Source organism: Lagopus leucura, unplaced genomic scaffold, assembly GCF_019238085.1.
Source record: "Lagopus leucura isolate 7727_CA_CO unplaced genomic scaffold, USGS_WTPT01 Super-Scaffold_100001, whole genome shotgun sequence".
NCBI classification, from domain to species: domain Eukaryota; kingdom Metazoa; phylum Chordata; class Aves; order Galliformes; family Phasianidae; genus Lagopus; species Lagopus leucura.
This window is the reverse complement of record NW_024962262.1, coordinates 54,907,740-54,929,213: the sequence shown is the minus strand read 5'-3', so window position 1 is coordinate 54,929,213 and position 21,474 is coordinate 54,907,740. Positions and strand designations below refer to the sequence as shown.

At 38.6% G+C, this 21,474-nt stretch overlaps 1 protein-coding gene across 3 annotated transcripts in view; it reads right to left on the bottom strand.

Annotated features, from left to right (window-relative positions):
• Positions 1 to 637: 637 nt before the first annotated feature.
• Positions 638 to 21,474, bottom strand: part of TBL1X (transducin beta like 1 X-linked) — a 202,879-nt gene continuing 182,042 nt past the window's right edge. For all 3 annotated transcript variants that reach the window (XM_042866869.1, XM_042866871.1, XM_042866870.1), the window contains 10 exons: positions 20,473 to 20,614; positions 17,570 to 17,633; positions 17,369 to 17,466; positions 15,800 to 15,860; positions 12,529 to 12,650; positions 11,018 to 11,092; positions 8,439 to 8,566; positions 7,099 to 7,264; positions 6,116 to 6,217; positions 638 to 5,032 (listed from right to left, as the gene is read on the bottom strand). In XM_042866869.1, the coding sequence (XP_042722803.1) occupies positions 5,006 to 5,032; positions 6,116 to 6,217; positions 7,099 to 7,264; positions 8,439 to 8,566; positions 11,018 to 11,092; positions 12,529 to 12,650; positions 15,800 to 15,860; positions 17,369 to 17,466; positions 17,570 to 17,633; positions 20,473 to 20,614 (985 nt within the window). In that variant the 3' untranslated portion in view covers positions 638 to 5,005. The remainder of the gene's footprint in view (positions 5,033 to 6,115; positions 6,218 to 7,098; positions 7,265 to 8,438; positions 8,567 to 11,017; positions 11,093 to 12,528; positions 12,651 to 15,799; positions 15,861 to 17,368; positions 17,467 to 17,569; positions 17,634 to 20,472; positions 20,615 to 21,474) is intronic.

Genomic DNA, 21,474 nt, shown 5'->3' with positions numbered 1-21,474 from the left:
ATGTGCACTGTGGGTCCCATTTTGTGGAGGAAAACCCAGCTACAAGTCAACATGTAGGCTGTTAAAGCTCAGAAACCCCACTGTGTCTTTGAGGCACTGGTGCTGTGATGCTCAGGCCAGCAGAGGAGCTCTCAGGGAATGCCATAGGGGCTCTTGGAGGGGACAACTGCAGGAATCTTGCTTTCCTTGGGAATCTGTGCAGGTACAGGCATCCTTTTTTTCTTGATACCTCTGGTAATGGCTGAAAAGAAGAATGGAAGCCCTAGGGCATGAGCTGGAATATTCCAATGTCTTTGGAAAACCTCCAGTTGCTCAAGCAGGATTAAATTTAAGGCCTCAACAGCTTGAAGAAAAGATTAACAATATATGTACATCAAGCTGGACTCCAATGTATTTCATATGAAGAAATTTTTTCTTTTTTAATTACCTTAACCCAGCCTTAGCCAAAATGGTTCCTGAACATCTGCTCAGGCCAATGCTCAGTACTGCAGCCTTCTGCACTTTTTAAAATGATGGACTTCGAAAAACTCATCACTGGGGGAAAATAAAACTGAACAGTTCAGTCACCCAACCGCAGCTCTCAAGCACGGAATGCGAAACTGCCAGGAAAGAATAAGGAACAACACGCACAGAATTCTCTAATATCAAAATATAGCAATTTATTCAAGACACTGAATATGATCTGTTGATTCTCTCCTTAAAACAAATGAGCTACAATACACAAGGTGAATTTGAAGAAAGTGTGGGTGGGGGAGAAACAAAATAAGGGTTGATGTTGTTTCAACAGAACCTGGGAAATGCTGAAATGAGAACCAAGTCTGGCTGCAAGTCTGACACAGACAATAAAAACTGCAGAAGCCAGAATTCAGAATTTCAGTGAGTGGCTGAAAGAACATTTCTGCAATTGACAAAGAACCACATCTTTTAAAAAGGCAAAAGGAGGAAAAAAGGAGGAAAAATTAAAAAGGGAAAAAGAAAAAAGAAACCCAAAAACAAAGCAGACCCTTACATTTGACAAAGTGCACTTCACTTGGCTCTAAAATTAGCTATTTTTTCTCATTTTTTTTTTAAACAAATTAAAAGGAAATTTCTAAGATGTAGCATGGGGTTAATGTGTGTATAACCCTGTAAGTCAGGCCCGTTAGTGCCCCATAAGGGACCCAGTGTTTTCTGTATAAAAGATCCAGTATCCTTCTAGCCCACAGAGCAGAGAGGTTTTTCACAAATTGTTTTTTTCACTTCAAGGCCCAGTTCCAGACAGCCAGCAATGACAAAATCCAATCAGCTTCTTGATGGTTCCACAGTCCTGTTTGGTCACTTAGGTGGCTGTTGTTTTTTTTTTTTTTTAATTCTCTCTCACTAAAAAAAAAACACCTATAAACAAAATCCAAAATTACTGCATGAGAACATTGCTCAAGTCTGCTGGCCTGTTGTTTCATGCTATTCTGTTCCAGGGGCAGCCACAAAATGGCAGTGTTAGCCTAGGGATGTTTCTTCAGCAACAGAGGAAAGTGAGAGTAGTCCCAAAGGCCTAGGTTTAGATTTTGCCTTGAACTGATGCCTGGAGAATCCTTCTCACTGCCTATGTCCTAAAGGCACCAGCTTGCTGGGACAGGATTATCCTTTGCAACTACATCTTTAGCTCTCCTCAGACTCAACAGCTGCACACTTTTTATTTGAAAGCTACCTACTGCAGTATCTCAGAGGATCTTCCAGTTTTTAGGGAGGGGAATAAAGTTTTGTTGGCTCGTCCAACATGGTGCTTGCCAATCTGATGGGTTTGTCCAGAGAACTCCCAGAAGGGCAGCCTCCCTCACAAAGAAGCTTTGCGAACCTACCCATATCAGAATTTTCTTGGCTTCTTACCTCCATGCAGACTGGCAGAGGAAAGGCGTCATTCTCACCAGCAGTTTGCAAAAAGGAGAAAGAAAAAAGAAGCACACACTGTTGACACTGCTGAGGTACCTACAGTATCTATTTCTGGAACAAGCACAAAGCTCAGGCTGAGCAAGGAGGCAGCCATGTGGCACAGCCAAACTCAGATTGAACAAGCCCATGTCTTTGAATCCTGAGGTCTGGCTGAATTCAAGCATTGCACAATGGGCAACAAGAGCCAGCCCAGGGCCCCATCCACTCTGCCCTCTGCTCTCTGCAGACTGGAAACTTTTGTGTGATGTTCTCAGAAATGCCACCCATAAGCAGCTTGGGAAGTTAACCATGTACATGCAATGACTCTTCTCCAAGCATCAACCCAACTGTGCTTCAGAAAACCACATAAAACCTTCGTATTCAAATTCAAGTCTCTCTTCTAGTAAGTACTCTTTTGTAAATAGTGACTTAAATTAGCAGGAGCACGTAGCTGCTATAAAACAGTGCAAAGCTGTTTGTGCTCATTTACAGCCACACTCCTGGAGCAGGAATCTACAAACTACAGAGACATATTTGACACTGAAAACAGTTCTCAATACCATCCAGTGTCCAGTTCTCTGATACAAATTATAAACAAGCCTAATTGTAATTAATAACCAAAATACCATACAGCTGCTTTCCCCTCAGACTAATTAGCACTTTCTGCAGCTACTTATTTTCCTTATTTTCTCCTTTCCAAATACGTATCTTTAAGAAAAGCAACTGAAGCTGGCAGTGCCTGGTTCCACAGAAAGGACTCAGGTAATGTAAAGATTCAAGTACAAAGAGAGGAAAATACAAGAGAAAAAAGGAAATACAAATTCCACTATGCTGTTGCCCAGTAGTCTTGCACCACCAGTTCAGTATCAAGGCTCTTGTTTTTTGCTCGGATCAAATCACTACTTCAGCAGCTGTGGTCAAATCAAAGGACAGATTCTGTGTTACAGAAATAGTGACTTTGGGTGGGAATGTGCTGTGCGATTTTCAGTTCTCAGTTTCCTTTTCTCTGTCCTACAAACCCTTACCTTGCCTGCAGGCTAGGGAGGATAGCAGCTCAGCTCAGGCAGTTCTGAGGATCTGTCTGAATAACACAGCCACCAACCGAAGGCTGCCTCAGCATTTACACCACTTCTAGCAAGCTCTGCCTTTGGCTTTCCTATACCTTTCCTGCATCCATCATTTGCTCTTACAGTACAGAAATCTTCATCTGCAGATGTCTAGCTCACAGTAAGGAAATCATGTCCAAACTGGATAGGTGGTACTTCAGAAGTCTTTATTGTCGTTCTTGCCCACTATAACTTTATCATGATATATATGTTAAGAAATATAGTTGATATATTGTTTATCAGGTCCTCATCAAATTGAGAGTTCTACGAATTCTATGTTGTCTTTTGAGCACTCAAAGCTAAACCTGTCTGGACAGACAGTGACCCTCCATCTGCAGACCCAGAGTCTTTTTTGACACATGGAGAACACAAGGCAGAGGGTGATGCACTTCCAGATGCAAAGGAAGAGCCCGGTTTTAGGCATGTGCCGACCACAGATGGTCAGGAGTGTGGCAAGAGTCCATTCTTCAACACTGATAGCCACCGTCAATGTATCTTGGTCCAGTTGGTCCCATTAAGTCACTGACTCACTGGAATAGAAACAGCTGATGGGATGAATGCCAAGAATAGTGGAGGGCAGCACTGCCCAACAAAGACACGGGCAGCCAAACATACGGTCCGTATGAAATCTGAACTGTCTCTTGAGGAAAGAAGATGGACAATCATTTTCCCCACGTTACTGAGGATAAACAAAAATATGCACTCACAAAACTGAATATTGTATTTATGGTCTCAAAGCTACAAATTCCTTTTAATAAGCGTAAATCATCAAACAGCCACAAAAGTGAGAAGAGACGTATAAATCTCTGGCTGCTGGAAGAGGTCTCTTAATAAATGACTGGCATTTATGTTATCAGATGGCGTTCGGCCTTACAGCACTTTCTGAGAGAGAAGACAAAAAGGATACTGCACCTTTCACGTTCCTTGGATTCTGTCATTATTTTTCCTTGAATTACACAACTGGTCTACATTTGGTGGCCATTTTCAGCTTTTAAAACTGTGTTCAACATAAAAAATATTTTTTTTCCAAAAATACACTGGGTTCTTTCTGTTAAAAGTCATCTTTCTCCTGTAAAAATCTTCCCCAGCACTGCATTCTTATATAAAGCACTTATTACACAATTTGCTCAAAGTGCCCTTGAGACGCTAAGATCTGAAGCAAGGAGGATTCTTTTTCTTTTAAACGGAGAGAAAGAAAGGAAAAGAAACAGAGAAGAGAGGAGAAGCAGTCTGTCAAAAATTTTCATTGTCATGTCCACCTGGCTACATCTACTATGGGCATACAGGGAAAAAAAGAAAAAAAAATGGGCAAGAAGAAAAAGGAGAAAAAAAAGGAAGGAGAAGTTGGGAGTGGAAGGGAGAAATAAAAGGAAAACAACAAAAGTTCATCCTAAGCCTGGGATCCTCCAGGCTATAATATTCCAGCTGATAGAAAAACCACTGAACAAAAAAAGTAGTCTAGAAAATAGAAAGTGTTGTGATTACAAAGTTGAGCATTTCATCAGTACAAACTGGTCTTTGAACGTCCTTTGGGAGAGCAACTGTAGTGTCCAAATTGGAAGGAAAAAAATACAACACCGCATGGAGGAGGACTTTTTTTTTTTTTTCCCTTTTGGTTTATCACAGCATTTTTCTTTTTTTTTTTTTTTATTAATTTTTTTTTGGCACAGCTTTTTTTCCCAGCCATCAGAGCAAGTTCTCAGACGCAAACCAAACAGTGCAATGCCTAGCTGGTGGCTTCATGCTTCCAAGGCTGAATGTTCCAGGTGGAAACCATTCCCTCCCCCTCTGAAGTGACTGTGTTTTTACTCCTTGATGAAGGTTACGGACAAAATACTAGACACCTGTGGCCAGGGAGAGTTGGTTTCACAGTACACTCTAACTTTGTTCAAGTTCGTACAGTTCTGGAGCTGTTAAGAATAGTTTTGAAGAGTGCTTCTCCCCACACATTCACTGCTGGTCCATTTGAAATTTCTTCTAAAACTTCACTTTTACTTCCGCAGATCTAGAACACAAACCTAGAGAAAAAAGACTCAGGATTAAGAAACATTTTCAAAAGTTATCTGGAATTCCTACTTATATACAGCCCAGAATACAGGCTGATCAGCCAGCTGTGTGCTATACTCCCAGGCTTCAAATCAAGTCTGTCTTGAGGACCTGTTTACATGCACGCAAGCAAGGGGACAAAACAGAAGTAGAAAAGATACACTGAAGGCTTAACTGGGATTGCATTGAGTTACAAACAAGCATTCTGGTGGCACATCCTTTATACAACTATATGCTTTATTTAGTTGCTTAAACCCTTCAATTTTTGAAGTATTTCCAAAATATATGCACAGGCTGGTCAGGCACGACACAGGACATAGAGCAGATAAGTGCCCAGTTGGAGCAGCTATTGGAAGCCAGGCATGGCACCAGTTCAAATGGTACAACTCAAATAACTGAATCGTGTTCTATGTGTACCCTTCATTAAAAACAGTGGAAAAATACTACTGTACAGTAGAATTATGCCAGCCAGATGTGTAGAAGAGTCATTTTAGTTGATGTATAGCAGCTATGTGTCCTTCACAAGCTGATCATGCTTTAACTGAATTTTTTAACAAGTAACAAAAAAAAACCTGTAATGAATAATTAGTTTATGTTCAGCAGTAGCTTTCCTTTACCACGGGATGAACTTGCTGGGTATTGTACTGAAAAACTGCTCCCACAGGTACTATTCAAAAGTACATTTCTTCTGTGGGGTAAAATTAGAAAGCCCCAGACCAACTCTGAGAATGCATGATCACTCAGTAAAAACTGACATTTAAGAACACTACCGCTGTTCTTATGAAGTACGTACTTAAAATTCATCCCCATCTTTGACAATATTTACCAATTCCACAAGCACTCTTCATTTTCAATAAAAGCATCACCTCCTAGCATACAAAACCTTTCAAATCAGGAGCAGTTCTAATATACTCCACAGAAGTACTTATTTCTGTCTGGAGCTGTGTATACCTTGAGTCCTGTCCAGAAAAGGCAACATGGCATACATGTTTTTCATTGACACTCTCCAGAAGAATAACTGCCTCTCAACATTTACAACGTGGAAAGCTTCTTACCGATCCATCTGATGCGCTTGCTCCCACTTTGTCTCCTCTAGCATTCCAGCAGACTTCAAAGATGCCTCCGGTGCCTCGGTAGCTATGTACTAGAGTTCCACTCTACAAAGCAAGAGAGCATGCAAATGTTCAACACGGAAGTTCCTTCTTTTTCTGTGTCACTATATTAAAGAGAAGACAGTGGTGGTGCGTGGGAACTGTTCATCTCACCTTACTACAGTCTAGTCATCTTTGTAAGATGCTAAAGTTAAGAAACTGGTCTTTGATACTGAAGAGAAACAGGCTCATCCAGAAAGAAATCTACACTATGAATCTTAAACATCTGTTTTTGTCAGCTCTACAGCAGTAAAGGTCTGTGGAGTTAAGCTGAGATGTCTCCCTCTAAAGTTTATTGTTTAATTCAGTGCTTTGGCATCAATATTCAAAACCACATCCACGGAACTGTGGAACTGTGTGGCACTTTAGCCATCAGTATGAGAGACTGGGTCTTCCCCAAGTTCTCTGTGCAATATACATCTCCTTGCATTAGAAACAAGTAACGGGAGAACTTCCAGTTTCCAAGCACGTACAGATCACCAAACAGTTTCAGAAAAAAAGCTGTGTGGACATGAAAGTAGAACCCAGCAATTTTAGCTTGTTTTCAGTACTTAGGATCTAGTACATGAGTGGAAAGAACTTCTTGGCTTTGGGAAGAAAAAACTCCAAATGCTCCACCTTTCTCTGGAGTATCTCCCATCCCTAGTCTGTATTCCCTTTGTATCCCTCATCTCACCACCACAAAGGATAAGCCAGGTGCATCAGATTCACAACTGAACTCATCTTGTTACTAAATACAAGCATCACTTATTTCTAGTGACTCAACCATTACGCTGGGATTTCTATCAGTCAGTACAAGCAGGCTAATCCTATCATTACAGAGGTATATATATTTTCCATTTATGTTTTTGCTCTTAATGTGTCATTCACATGAATCAAAATAGTACCTGAGTATTCCATATATGGACACATTTGTCAAAGGACCCACTGGCTAGATATTTTCCATCGGGACTAAAAGCTACACTGTAGACAGGCTCTTGATGTTTTGTTAACGTATGGATGCAGACACCTCGGTCAACGTCCCACAGCCGAACAGTGGAATCAAATGAAGCACTACAAGAAGCATTCAAACACAAAGCATGTCTTAGTTTGGGTGTTAATCCATTTGTAGTTTGATACTGTCAATGCCTGAAAAGAATACCAAGAGTTTTATTTTTTCTGGCTAAGCAGAAAACAATGTTTCAAACAGAACAGCAAAACCTTAACACGTTAAATTGTACATTCTCCATGACAAGGACTGTACCTACAGAACTGAATTCTCACATGTAGGTCTTAGCCCAAAGAAGGCCAGGCTCCACTTTCTGAGGTTCCACCTGCTGTTATCCAGGAAGGTAAAATGCACATTGCCATTAATAGGATAAACTGTTCCAGAGAAATCTTAGAGAAATCTAGTCCTTAAGAATTTGTGCTTTTTATTAATAAACATTCTGCAATTCTCTAGAATTGTGATTCTTTTTGTTTTGTTTCAGTGCTGGTTTCTCTTTTTTTTTTTTTTTTTTTGTTGGTTGTTATAGATCATCTACATCCCCAACTGTGGTCATAGAGAAAGGCAAGGGAAATAACTGGTACTAAAAATGATACTAGAAGAACAACTCCAAGAAAGCCAAATTCTTCCATGTCCACTACCAGACTGAGGAATAAAAGAAATAGAACAACTCAGTGCAATTCTTTCCCAAATTGAAAACATCATGAACTGATTTGATAATCTCATGGTACTAACCCTTAATTGGCATTCTACAAGTAACCAGATTTCCTAAACTCATAGAAGAATTTTGAACAGATTTTTAAGTAGAATTTTGAGCGTTATCCATTAATTAACAAGACTTCAAAAACAGTCAGTATCTGTCCAGGTGAACTGATGACCCTTGTTAGAACACATTCCGACTGGCTTAACAGGCTGCCATCTGTTTCATTTAAAACATGCACTCATAACAACCAGATGCTGGATATGAAGGTACAACGCCACATTTACAATCATTTTATCGAGATAACCAAAAAGTTAAAATATCCTATGACTCAACTCCTCTTCTTTTTCGTCTTTCAGATACAATTCCTCTGCCTTTTGTATCCATCCCCCTGATTTAGAAGTGCAAGTACTGTTTACTTTATTCACCAGATGGCTTATTAGAACTGTAAACAGAAGACTGACAGCAAGGTGGCAGTGGAATTACATGTCAGAACAATGATTCTTCTCCTTGGTAGGCAATAGAAAGAGGTGTATTTTTACCTTGCTAACATTATGTTGGAGTTTGGGTTGCTGGTGCCTGGTCCTGTGGGACTCCATTTGATAGTATAAATCTCTTTGCTGTGAGCTTGAAGGTCATGTACACAGGTATCTTGCTTCATACTCCAAATCTATATTAGAGTAATTGCAAAGGGGTAAAAACAGCAACATTAAAAATCTCAGGTGAATTATTTCAGTTCTCTCCATGTTATTCTTGCAGTTTGTTTACTTAGCATCCAGACACACATACATATACATAAACACAACCTAATTTGAGTTTATTAATACAGCAGTTTGATACCTACCACGCACACGTCAGAACAGACCCATGTGGGAAAAGTGCCACACATTTAATAGTACTTATTCAATCGATCAGAAGAACTGAATAGATGCTATGCTGGCCATTGCCAATGCATGTATTTTCATACAGAATCTGAAGTTATTCTATTCAGAGAAGTTCAACTTGCAGTTTGAGTCACAGAACCCAACAGCAGTCATCTTACAGAATAAGAGTAATCTCTTTGTAACTGCTTAGCATGTAGCAATTTTCCCAACAGCCAAGTCAGATTTTCCTTTTCTTCCCAAACTCCATTTGTTTTCCTGGTATTTTTAACAGTATGGATGATGGAAGAAGATCAGCTATGTATGCAGTGCTGCATAGCCAAACAGTTAAATGCAAGATAAACAACATACAGCAGAGACAGCAGGTAACATAGTAAATATGTTCTTCAGGTAACTGAGGAAATAAGACTATGCTAACAGGACTAATTCACAGCAAGCACAATAAGTCAGAAACAGTCCATTTTGGAAAGATACCAAAAAAGTAGGAAGAATTTAACTCACTTGTTATAATTTGCACTGTGAGGGAAATGATAGGTTCTTATGATGACTTTTCAGCAGCATACCCACGTCTACTTTTGGAAGTGTTACACAAAACTTTTATAGGAGATATATTCTATAGCTAAAAGGCAACATATTCCAAGAAGTTGCAGAAAAATATCAAAAACTAAAAAAAAAAGCTGGAGAGGATTTGTTTCCAAAGGAAGAATAAAATTTGCCTGAAAAGGATTTGCAGTCTCTGTCACTGAAGGAGTGATAGAGGCCTTTGGCTAGGCCAGTGATAGCAAATGACTCTTGTGCCAAATTCAGTCAGAAAAATGAACTGGTACCAACAATCCATGGTGGTTTTTAAAACACAGTGTGGAATTGGGTCACTCTGACCATGGGGTCAGAATGTGTATGCAGAGTAACACTGGTTACTGCAATATGCTCTGTAGTAGAATACAAGATGAGGTGTCCTCTTTATGTCTCTCCTAGCCCTATTTTCTGTAAATTTCCACTCCTCTGAATAGTCTAGAAAAATGTTTCTAGAATTCACAGGGAATGAGACTCCAGAGGGAATGTGGCGAAGACAGAACAGGATGGAGCAGAACACATTACATGGCTACATATTAAGAGAAAATACTCCAAACAGCAGTGTTAACCTCGCTCTCATCTACAGTTATAAGTTTTGCTGCTCTCTGTTTCTATTCTTACACATAGGCTGTGTGCACTAGAAATGCCTCTTGCCTTACCTGTGTTGATCAGCAGTGGAAAGCGATACAAGCTTTAACTCAATTATGTTATGAGAAATGTGTATTACTAGTGCAATTCTGTTTGCAAACCTGTATCTTGCCTGGGATGTTTGCTTTGCTCAGAGAAAACAGTATATATTAACAGCAGCGTCGGGCTAGCTCTGCAGTCCAGAAGGAGGGCTTAGTTCTTACAATACAGATCTTCCTGTATATACGTAGCCTTCATTTAACGCAGCTGGGAAGGAGCAGCAAGACTGAGAAGAGTTTGGGCTGGAAAAGCTCCATGACAAGAAGTATTTCGGCAAGCCCAGAGCCTCTCTGTACTAACAGTACTTTGCTGGTACAGTGCTGTGGCCTGGTAGCCAATGTTATTCCCAAGACAGAATCTGGATGAATCCCATCTACCTTTGAGTACCTAACAGAGGCAAGTAAACCAGCAGTACAGCTGCCTTAGGCTTCCTATACAATGAATGGATAAAGAAGTATTTTCAGAGAGCACTTCAGATTTTTGCTGGGCTCTGAATATTAATGTCCTGTCCCACTGCTTTGGCCAAGGCTTTTAGAAAAAAAAATCAGATGACTTCAATGAAATTACTTTCAGACAGAAAGACTCCAAGGGGAAAATTCTTTACCTTTACTTTTTTTTCTTTTGCAATAGACTGCTTCTCGGCATAAGGAAGTTGCTATGAACTTCCATTGACAGGCAAGCAGGTATATATACATCTGTATATAAATATATATATGTGTACATTTAAACTAAGAATATTCTGTGACAGTGACTTATCGGCCACTTGATATTTATTTGGATAGGACGTTTCAGTTTTCCCAGTGGCTACTTCTCTATTTTCAATCTTTCCCATTGGCTTTAAGAAACGTGTGATAAATTAAACTATTGTTCATGAAGAGTATTCAGTCATATAATATATTATTCCGGAGAAGATTCTGAGAAGATTGAAAACCAAATTTTTGTCTTTACTTTCTGATCAGCAGGTGTGGAGATTATATTACCTTTAATGTCATATCATCAGAGCAAGATGCTAGTAGCATGCCAGATGGGTCCCACTTGATAGCATTAACCTCATTCTGAAATAAAGAGTGATTTTATTAGGTGAATATTCAGGTTACCCGCATTGTACTGGGCACCCAGCAGAGGGCGCTCAAGCTTTATGTCTCCAACAAGGTGAACTACAAATTGCAGCTCTTTGCTCTATGGGCGAACAAAACAAGAGCTGCCTCCGTAAGAAACTCTCTAAACATCATGTAGGAATGGTCACCATTTTGCGTTTGTGAAAAGCACACACAATCAGTCTTCTGATACGTTTTTCTAGTGCAACCACTCTCAAACTCCTCAACTGCAAGGATTTAAATAAACCCTCAATCCAGACAGAATCATAACACATCATTAACTGATTTTTAAACTGAAGTATTTCTTAGCTTAATATTTAGCAGATCTACAACAGAAAATACCAGTGGGGCACAGAGTTCTGTGGACTTTATCATTCTTAGTATTGCAGTTCTACAACACAGGCCTCTCTAAAAGACTGTATTTCTGACAAAATTCAGCATACTGAATATTTCATGATTTTTTCCAGGTTAGTTTTTATAGCACTTTGCAATTAACTAAACCAAATGTATCCCCATGGCAATCAGAAAGTTTCTGGTGCTTTTTTGAGGGTCATACATCTGTAGTTTAAAAGAGCATTGCACAAAAAGGAAAAAGAATCTTTTTTTTGAAAGCACAGACTGACTCAGAGTCTCAGTGAAAATAATCCTGGAAAACATGTTGATTTCGCTTTATCCGTTTTACACGTTTCAATTGACATTAAGAGGAACTGTACAAATATTTGAAGGCAAAATTTGGTCTGTGTGCAAAATGGTGCAATTCATATAATCATAAAAACCACCGTTCTGCAAGTAGGAACACAGAACTTGCCATAAAATGGCAGCCTAATGTGAGTTTAACCACAGACTAGCTAGAGGTCCCCAAAAGCATTACTCTTCCTCTGTGTGGAGATAGCCAGTTCTGGGAGTTAATATCTACATTACAGGTCTGTATCCGATAGCAGTTTTCTCATGAATGAAAGCTGGAAAAACTAGCCTTTAACAGGCACTCTGTACTAAAAAATGAGTTGTAAAATACATCTTAAACAGATATTAGACGAAATTGATTTTAAAACTGAACGACTGGAGGTAAACTGTTCTCTTCTTATTCATCGTTCTCACTTTCTGAAGGAAATTACACCAGTGGTAAACAAAATCTTATTTATTTATGTGCCTTCAGTCTGCAGCTCCTGCTACATATAAATAGTCTCATTGTTTAAGTTGCAGGTTTTGCCTCCTGCAATGATTTAGAACAGTTTATCCCTTCTCACAGGCAGTGACTCACTCCCGAAGAATATGTTTTTAGGGAAGCAATGGGATATAATGCCAGCGGCTCCAGAATGCAAACACATCAGCTGTCATCGTTATTACTTGCGGCTGTGACTTAATCACTAACATTTTAGACTTCTTAAACTTACTGTGTGTCCTTGAAAGGTTTTAACGGGACGATCACAGCCAAGTCTGCACACGTGAATGCACATGTCAGTGCTGCAGGAGGCAAAAGTAGTGTTGTTCTGCCAGTCTACATCCAGAGCAGGAGCTGTGAAGCAGAAACAACAGACGGAACATCAGGGAACACAGCAAAGAAATATTCAACCCCAATCATTTTCCTTCTGTCACCCACGTGGATCAAAGAAACTAAAAACTTGTTGTGGACCTACCACCTGCAACTAGTTGCAGGCCTGACAGACATTGTCCGAAATTTTCTCTTTTGCAGTGGGTGATTTAGATCTTTGTGCAGGACCTAGCTGTGAGAATCTTTTGGACAAAAGAGGGCAAAACTATCCTGCTCACGTACCATTCATTTCTCTGTAAGCCAGTCCAACCAAGCTGTTGGGAAAAAAAACAATTCTGAAGAAAGAAGATGATTTCAGCTGGGTTAGAGTTTGATCAGAATGTGAATGTCAGATACTACACACGGGAGGGAGGAGCTCGTGGCCATCTTCCTTTATACTCTGCACAACAATGAGTGCAAACCTGCTGCTCTGTGCAGACACAAGTGGATCAATATCTGTATTCAATTAAATTTGGCTGTGGATAGATTTAAGATCAGTACATTGATCAAACCTATCTGAAATCACAGGATGAGTTTCTGAAGAGGGTTTGTCAATAATGGAGACTGAACTACTGAAACTTTGTACATCGACAGCACCTCAGCACGTAACTGTAACTTGTGTGCAAAATTGTAAAAAATCTCTAAATCTTTACAGTAAGTGTTTCTGTGTCTGCTGCATGTTTTTTTTTTCTTTCTTTTTTTCAATTCAAGAAAGAGTTTTGCCGCCCTCCAGAGGATGATATGGGACTTGCCAAAACACAGTAATCATCATTTTCTGCACACTGGTGAGAAGTGAATTTCTCAGAATGAGACTGGTGTCTAGAAAGCAAAGTTGAATCTCTCTCTGGCAACAGTATAATGTAAGTTTGTTGTTAAAATGAAAATAAGAAATGCCTTAATGCAAAGATGCTTAGAGAAATACTTTTATAATACAGAGGTAAAAAGATACCTGTTCTGCCAAGCCTATTCTATTTAAATACATTTTTTCTGCTCTAATTTTCATGAACTGTCAAATGAGACTGAACGTCACTTGACCATCTGATAGCTCTTTAAATGAGAACAGAGGGCTGGAATTGTTTCAAATACAAGTATTTATTTAGAATATTAAAGAAAATTCTTAATAAAGCTCTGTGACAGGTAAGGAATCCATTCCTTGTAGAACTGTAAAGGAAATCTGTGTAAGAGAGGCAGATTACTTTGAGATTCCTGATGAATGGGAATAAGAATCAGGAAACAGTGAAAGATTTTGTTTCTCTAACTGCCTGTTTGTCTTTTACTTTTTAAGCTGCAAGCTTAAATACAATAGGATAAGTTAAACTTGTATTACTGTTCCAGAGCAAACAAAAGATCTGTCTTCATTAACAGCTATATATCTTTGGGGCTAATATCTAGCATGAGACATGAGTTGAAAAGTAATTTTCTGAAAGCCACTGGCACCTGAAGCAATGGATTTGCATTACTGTATAATTTGAATTATACAATGTTGATAATTAATACAGATTCATTTATTAGTGTGGTTAATCATATGTTTACTGGATAAATAACTACATGAAACAGACCAGACGTTTAAATGCCACATTTAATCTCTGTATTGATAAGATTTTCAGATTCCAGATATGGTGAGTAATTTGCAGTCAGTCTGTTCTAGTGAAAAGGTGAAGCAAGAAGGTCAAGATGAGGTCTTGGCTTTAGAATTGTCTAGGGACAAAGATTTCTACTGATTTTAAGGGGCATGAATTTGTTCATATGCTTTTGGCCTATCTGTAATGTGTTGTTTTGTACATTCCTATCAAGACTTATTTGAAATGATAAATTCAATTCAGTCATGTCTAATGGTTGAAAGACAGCACATGTAATAACAATTTTTCTTGTATTGCACTGGAATAAATATTAAAGTTTTCAACTTGCTAAAGGGAGAATGATGATGCGTCCCCAATGGATGTTGCTAAGACAGATACACTTCAGTGAACATGATTCTGAAGAGGTAACCAGGTTCTGAACCCATAACTATTTAGATCAATAGCTAGGGATTAGTAAACCTAAGAATTTCATTACCTACAACATTATACAGTGCAAAATGTGGTTTAGTGGAACAGTTCTGATTGATAAATAAATGCTGCAATGAGAAAATGTGTCAACAGACACTGGCTCCTCCAAACTGACAACTGAATTAATAAACTTGGAGTGACAAAAATGTAGAGTATGGATCTGCTGTGTGTATGGACATAATTTTTGTCTTCCACTGAGCAGCCATTTCTTTTGCAAACAAATGTGAGTATTTGAGAATGAGACCAACTGGAAATCGAATTTAAGACTGTGGAAATTAACATCTTAGAATCAGAACGATGTGTTTTTTAATACCAGTAAGTACCCTGTGTATGACTGCTGTATGAAACAATGATTAGTTACAGTGAACCTTTATAGCATCAGAACCTGTAATGTTTTTGACGGTTTTAATCTCAGTTTGACTATGCTCATCAGAAATATTTAATTGTGACAATTCACCAGGTCTGGATTATGAATTCAATCATCATCTTAAAAGTCTGATCTCATGTGAATTTATGATTACATCAGTGATTGCTGTTACTCAAGACTACTCAGAATCTATATCTTGTCTATATCTTGTATCAGAATCTGTCTCCTGTGTTCTTGAGAAGGACAAGATGTACAACTGATAGTCCAAGTAAGATTGCTGTTGACTACTGATAATTAGACAAAGCAAATACAAAAGAAATTCAAGTTAAAACTAAAAGATGAGAAACCCCTGAGGACCTTCATGCTTGCCACAGAGAATGCAAACTGTTGAGAGATCCGCATTTGCTTCCTTTTAAAGTTACCATTTTAACCTTGATACTACTCAAGTACATAGATAACGACACAAGCATTCAGCAGAGTAGTCTTGGCTGGCATCTAAATCCTCTTCTGGAGCTCAGTTTGACTTTCAAAGCTGCTTCTCATAGAAACCTATCCCACTTAAAGGGGGATAAAGCCAGAAACCATGCTACTCAGAATAGTTAAGGCACAAAAATACTGGTTCACAATTTGTTTTTTCTCTGGCAGACAGATTTTTACAATAGGCTGGTAAAATTAAGATGTGTATTTTACATCAGTAACATGAGCTCTGCAAAGATTACCTGAATGGAAAGGAAACTGCTGTTTAGCTTCTCCTGTGTGAGCATCCCAAATTATTGTTGTCTGCATAAGGAAGAAGGGGGAAAAAATGGTTAGTGACTGTTCAGCTCAGAGAACAAATAGAGAGAAGAGTTCTGAGGACCACTGAGAAGCAATTGTAGAATTACTGACTGCAGAGAGCCTTGTGTGCTGTACAGCTGAATAAACAGAAATCCCTTCCAAATATTACAGAATAATTATCTAAGTGTGGATATAGAAGTATCACCCCTATAGAGGAAGTAATGTAACTGCTAAAAATAGGCATATTCTCACTGAATAATGCCAGAGGACAGTACAACAGATTTATAATAAGCATTTTGTTACAGCTGTTTCAGTTATCAAGTAAGACTTCCTTTCTCCGAAGATGCAAGTTGAATTTGACTGCAAACCTAAGTGATACTACATTTCTAATAATTAAATGATAACATAAACTGTTTAGCTGCAGAGTACCTACCACTTCCTGCTACTGTGGCAGGACAGACTGAAGTACGCTTTGCTTACTACAGGTTTAAATCATTCCCACAGCACACGTAAGCAATTTCCCAACTCAAAACTACCATCTAGGTGAACTGTCAGCTTACTGGCAGTATGTACTTTGAGGAAATAAATGAAGGCTGCCTCACCTTGGTGATAACAGATCTCATGAAGAATCACTGCTATTACTGGGAACTGTTGTTAGGAGACAAATGGAGCTGCATACGGGCCAGTATTAAAAGGAATAAAACTCAATTCTCACAAATTTCCATTTTTACAACTATGTGAAAATACAGATTCATCCACCCTACAAATCAGAGTGAGTCTGAGTGCATTTCCCTTGACTACTGGAGAGGAGCACTGTCTGTGCATCCCACTGTAACACAGGACATGCAACTCATCACTTGGAAGTACCATTTTTCTCTCCATACTTTACAAAGGAAGCCAAAGATGACACACAAATCTAATTTTTCAGATGTCAAAAGTTAGGCAAGTGTTTATTTTCCAGTTTCAGTTTTAATGGATTTCTGCTCATCATCAGCAGTCATCTGTTCATTTTAATCTCTAATATGCACTTAGCTGAAATGAGCTTTTGCTCAATTTTCAGTTGAGAACCACCATATTTTGCATGTTTGTAAAGGAAGCCATATATATTTTATCCAAATACAACAGTTTCCATAATTAGATGAGCCAAAAATGCAGTCAGTACGTGTAAGATAACTTCCTTCTTGGAAACTGCTGTGGTTGATAAAACCATATATTTAAGTAGTAGAAGCAGTTCTTTCTTTCATTTAAGATGCTATTTTAAATAGGGAGCAAATGGAGAGTTTTTTAAAACAAACTTCCACACAAAAATTCACGTATTTATGTGAAGTCTCAAAAACGTTCTCAGTCACTTAACCCAAGGAAATCCAACACACATTAGAACAAATTAAAGAAACTCCCCACAACTCCCCACAGCATCTGGAGCACAAGAAAACAGTCTTATGGAATTCAACAGCACATGCTCACTGAGTCAGCACACTTAGAAGTTATAATTAAGTATTTTTAGAACTCACTTTATCAACACCAGCACTTAAAATATAATTCCCCTTTTTGTTCCACTTCAGGGCAAATATTGGACCTTTATGTTGACCTAAGGTGCTTGCAAGGTTACCTGGAATAAAGAAAAAGTTAACATTATAATTTGTTTATGAATTAGTCAACTTATTCTTTATTGCTGTTAACTGTGTAGGACCATTGATTCTTGTTTGACTTACCATCTTCTGTCCATATTCTTGCAAAACCATCATATGAGCCTGTAGCCAATAGTGTTCCATCACTCTGTTGGGATGTATATAAATGTCAAAGGTCAATACTAGATGAAATCTGTTCCAACCGAAATGTTCTTCCCCCCCCCCCCCCAAGGTTTGTGCATTACAATTTATAGGTAATGTGAGTCCACGCAATAAAATGGACAGTATCATTATTATATGATCTAAACTAAAGGTTAGTACTGCAAATAGAATGAGGAAATAAAACCCTCTGATGGCACAGCTCTGAAAAACTGAGCTAATGCCATCAGATAAAAGTAATTTATTCAAGAGGATTAGAAAAGGAAAACAAGATAGAAAAAAATTATTCGGAATTCTTCCAGATAACAAACAGATATTACATCTCAGACATAAGAGACTAAGAATCATTAACTGATTCTGAATATCCTTAACAAATCCCAGTTGAATGAATTTCAGGCATCTACACTTAAAAGTAGAACCTAAACATATAAGCTACCTACCGTTACCACCTTGAAAGCTGTCTAACACAACGGAGCTGCTTCCAGGTTGCCCAAAGACTCCCACACGTGCTCAGAGGCACAATATCATGATGGGCAGTCTCAGAATTCTAAGTGGAACTTACAGGTTCCACTTATGAGAAAAAAAGCCTGGTAACTTTAACCAGCAAATTACATGTATCCTGCTGGAGGCAGATCTTCATTGAAGGATAACTCCTACGTGGCAATGAAAGATTTACTGGGCCAGAATGAGAGAAATCAAAATGAACCTGGCTCTGGAACCAGCTGAGGTGAGTAAGTACTGATAGCAGTGGGCAATTAGTCCCTAAGCGTTTTACTTTAGATTAGGAGTGAGATTCACCCCATTTACCTGCAGAAGTTCAGAAAGCAGGAGTTAGACTAACAGAGTAACCTAGTCTCCCCTCTAGAACTAGCAGCACTAACTTCTTCTGGAGTGTAATTCATGATCTTATTTGCTGTAGATTCTGCCCAGACCACCACAAAGGCACGTCTTTTAGCAGGAACCTACATGACCAGTTTAGATGGCTAAATATGAGGGAGATCACCTTTACCCTTGGAACCAAAGGATCTGAATATGACTGCTAGAAAAAACCTTTCCTGTTGTAACATAAATCACATAAAACAGATAAGAACTGATTTAATATATTAAACAATTTGAAAATTTCACAATGGAATATGATTAATATTGTAGTTCTAAATAAACAATAAATGCAGATGACATTTCATGAATAAATAATTAGGAAAAAGCATAAAACAGCTCTTTAAAACATATGTCCAACTCAACCCTCTGTAAGCAGTCAGAGTGGTTGCAGATTTAAGTCAAATATGTAATGATGTAGGGGAAAAAATATGGAAACTCAGGTCAACTTCACTGTGCTGTACGTTTATGTGGGCCCCTGATACGGACAAAGGCAACAACAAAAGGGAAAGGAGAAGGAAAGCTCAGGGATTAGACAAACAGTTTATCCAAATTTGTTATCAGTAACTCACATTCACTGGAAAACTGAAAGCACGTTGGAAGCACTTATGATGGTTAAATGAGGAACATTTAATTATATTAGGTACTAGCCCAATGCAAGTAAAGTATCACTTTAGACTGGAAGGGTATGGATCTGCTGCAGGTACTATTAGAGGAAGAATGCACTATTGACAACTTATCTCATAACTGTTCTGAATCTTTGCTTCTTTTCTTCTTTCAACTTCCTTCTTCCTAATTTTCAATTCAGTTTTTCCTGACAATTTTTCTTTCCCATGATGTACACAGAAAACAAATAATACGCATTCTTGATCTTATCTTAGTGTGCTTTGTTAACTTACCTGCACTTTCCGTAATATTCATCAACTTTATTGTGTCAAATAAACAATACATAGGGGAAGCTGACCTGTACAGCTACCTTATCTTACACTTCTGTGAAGCATCTAGCTCACCTAGCACCAAAGGACAGTGATATTGCAGTAAAGATTAATCAAATCAAGACTCTGACCTGCAACTGAAACTGTATGTAACAGATGAGAATCCTTCCTGGTGCTTAGTTTTCAATTCATTGTGATCACTCTGTCTATACAACAAAAACTCTTGTCTATATCAACAAAATGGACAGAATGAAAATGATCTCAAAATTAGTTAAGGTTCCTGCAAAGTCTTCTAAGTTCATTTTACACTGCTCAGCAGCAGAAAGGAGACATTAAGCAGTCTTAGCGCTGTTCAAAGACACTGCCTAGTCACTGGGGATTCCTAAGAATACCTGTTTTCCTTTGCTCACTTCAGTTATCCCTGTGCCGTACTGTAATATCTAACATGGATAAAAGATTTTGCAGGATGAAGTTCAATAAGGGATCAAGTAATACAGTTTCACCTGGAAGGTGGATGGGTGAAAGAGAATGACTGCACATGTTCCTACCCAAACAGACTACCAGGTGAGCACATTTTGTTTCGTACAACATAATTCAGACAGGAGCGTGTCTTGATAGTTCAATCTCAGAAGAAGCTTCACTGGTGCTTACATCTCCTCACATGCCAAAACAGAATAACTATGGGATGCAAACACAATATTAATCAGCTTTCATTACTACACAGACTGCTTGTTTAATCTTCATTCTTAAAGTTAGCTGAGTTTATTTTTACTCATGCTCCTAAAAAAAGATACATAAATACATCATCATTAAGCTTGAAGATGGCAACTGTACTGGAAAATTAAAGCTTACAGGGGAAGGTTCAGTCTATTATGAGTATCTGAAACAAGAGGTCAGTAGGTTAGGACAGAGGTTCTGGTCACCTCAGATATAAAAGATACAGAGCAGCAGCTGTAATTGACTCCGAATTAAATTTAGACAGTTAAAAACCACACACAGTCTTAGAAGCTAGCTTACATTCCAGTCCAGTGAAGTCACATCCTTATTGCTGGGGACATCATGTCCTCCTTCTCTTATACAGTGCCTCAAAACTAGTTGAGTGGAACCACTGTTGCTGTTCTCATTGAGATTCCATATTCTGGCAGTTGAGTCTCCAGATCTATAAAAGCAATTGCAAAGAGATGAAAACTCTTGGTGGCAACCCAGCAAACAAAGTAAAAAAAACCTCTACTTATAATTGAGAAAACATCACAACCTTTCAAATGTGGCTTTTCAATTCTGCACTTCCTGCATTCCCCATACTGGCAAATATTTTTAGAAAAGTTAATAGATATTTATCTCATATCTATCATTTAAATCTACAGCATAACATCATTTGCTTTATTCAAAAAATAGCTGTACATTTGCTTGCTACCTACATTTTGCACTTCATACACACTGCCATTACAGAGATGGTCTTGGCAGGCCTTTACACACAGGCTGTGCTCACACGCTTCCCACAAAAATGGCACACAGCCACATTAACCTCCTAATGGCAGACGGAGCCCTGGTGCTCCCCAGGGGGGCAGAATGCAGCATCATCATCTGCAGAGGTGCAGTGTCACCTGGCAGCTGCCTTAGGGAAGGGGACCTCTAACAGTGTGACAAAGGTGCTACAGTGCCTGCTTCCAGGCTCTGCCTGAGGATTTTCATCTACTTTATAGACAGAATGTTTTCTAGGAAGATATGTTCATTGCAGACTGATGTTGTCTAGAAAATGCTGTGAGGAGAAAGTGAAAAGTTGATCACAGTCTGCTCAAAAATTATACAATTATTTTCACTGTGCACAGATCTTCCTTCCAATAAAAAATGTCTCTGAGGTCAGAAATCAATTTCCAGCAGCAGGGTGGAAGAGATCATGTTTTCTGGTTTACTGGGATTTGCCTCTTGCCCTCCCCAAACCCCCCCCTCTTTTTAAACAATCGATAACAACAACAAAAAAAAAACAAAGCAACCAAGTAAGATGGATTTCTTGCTGTG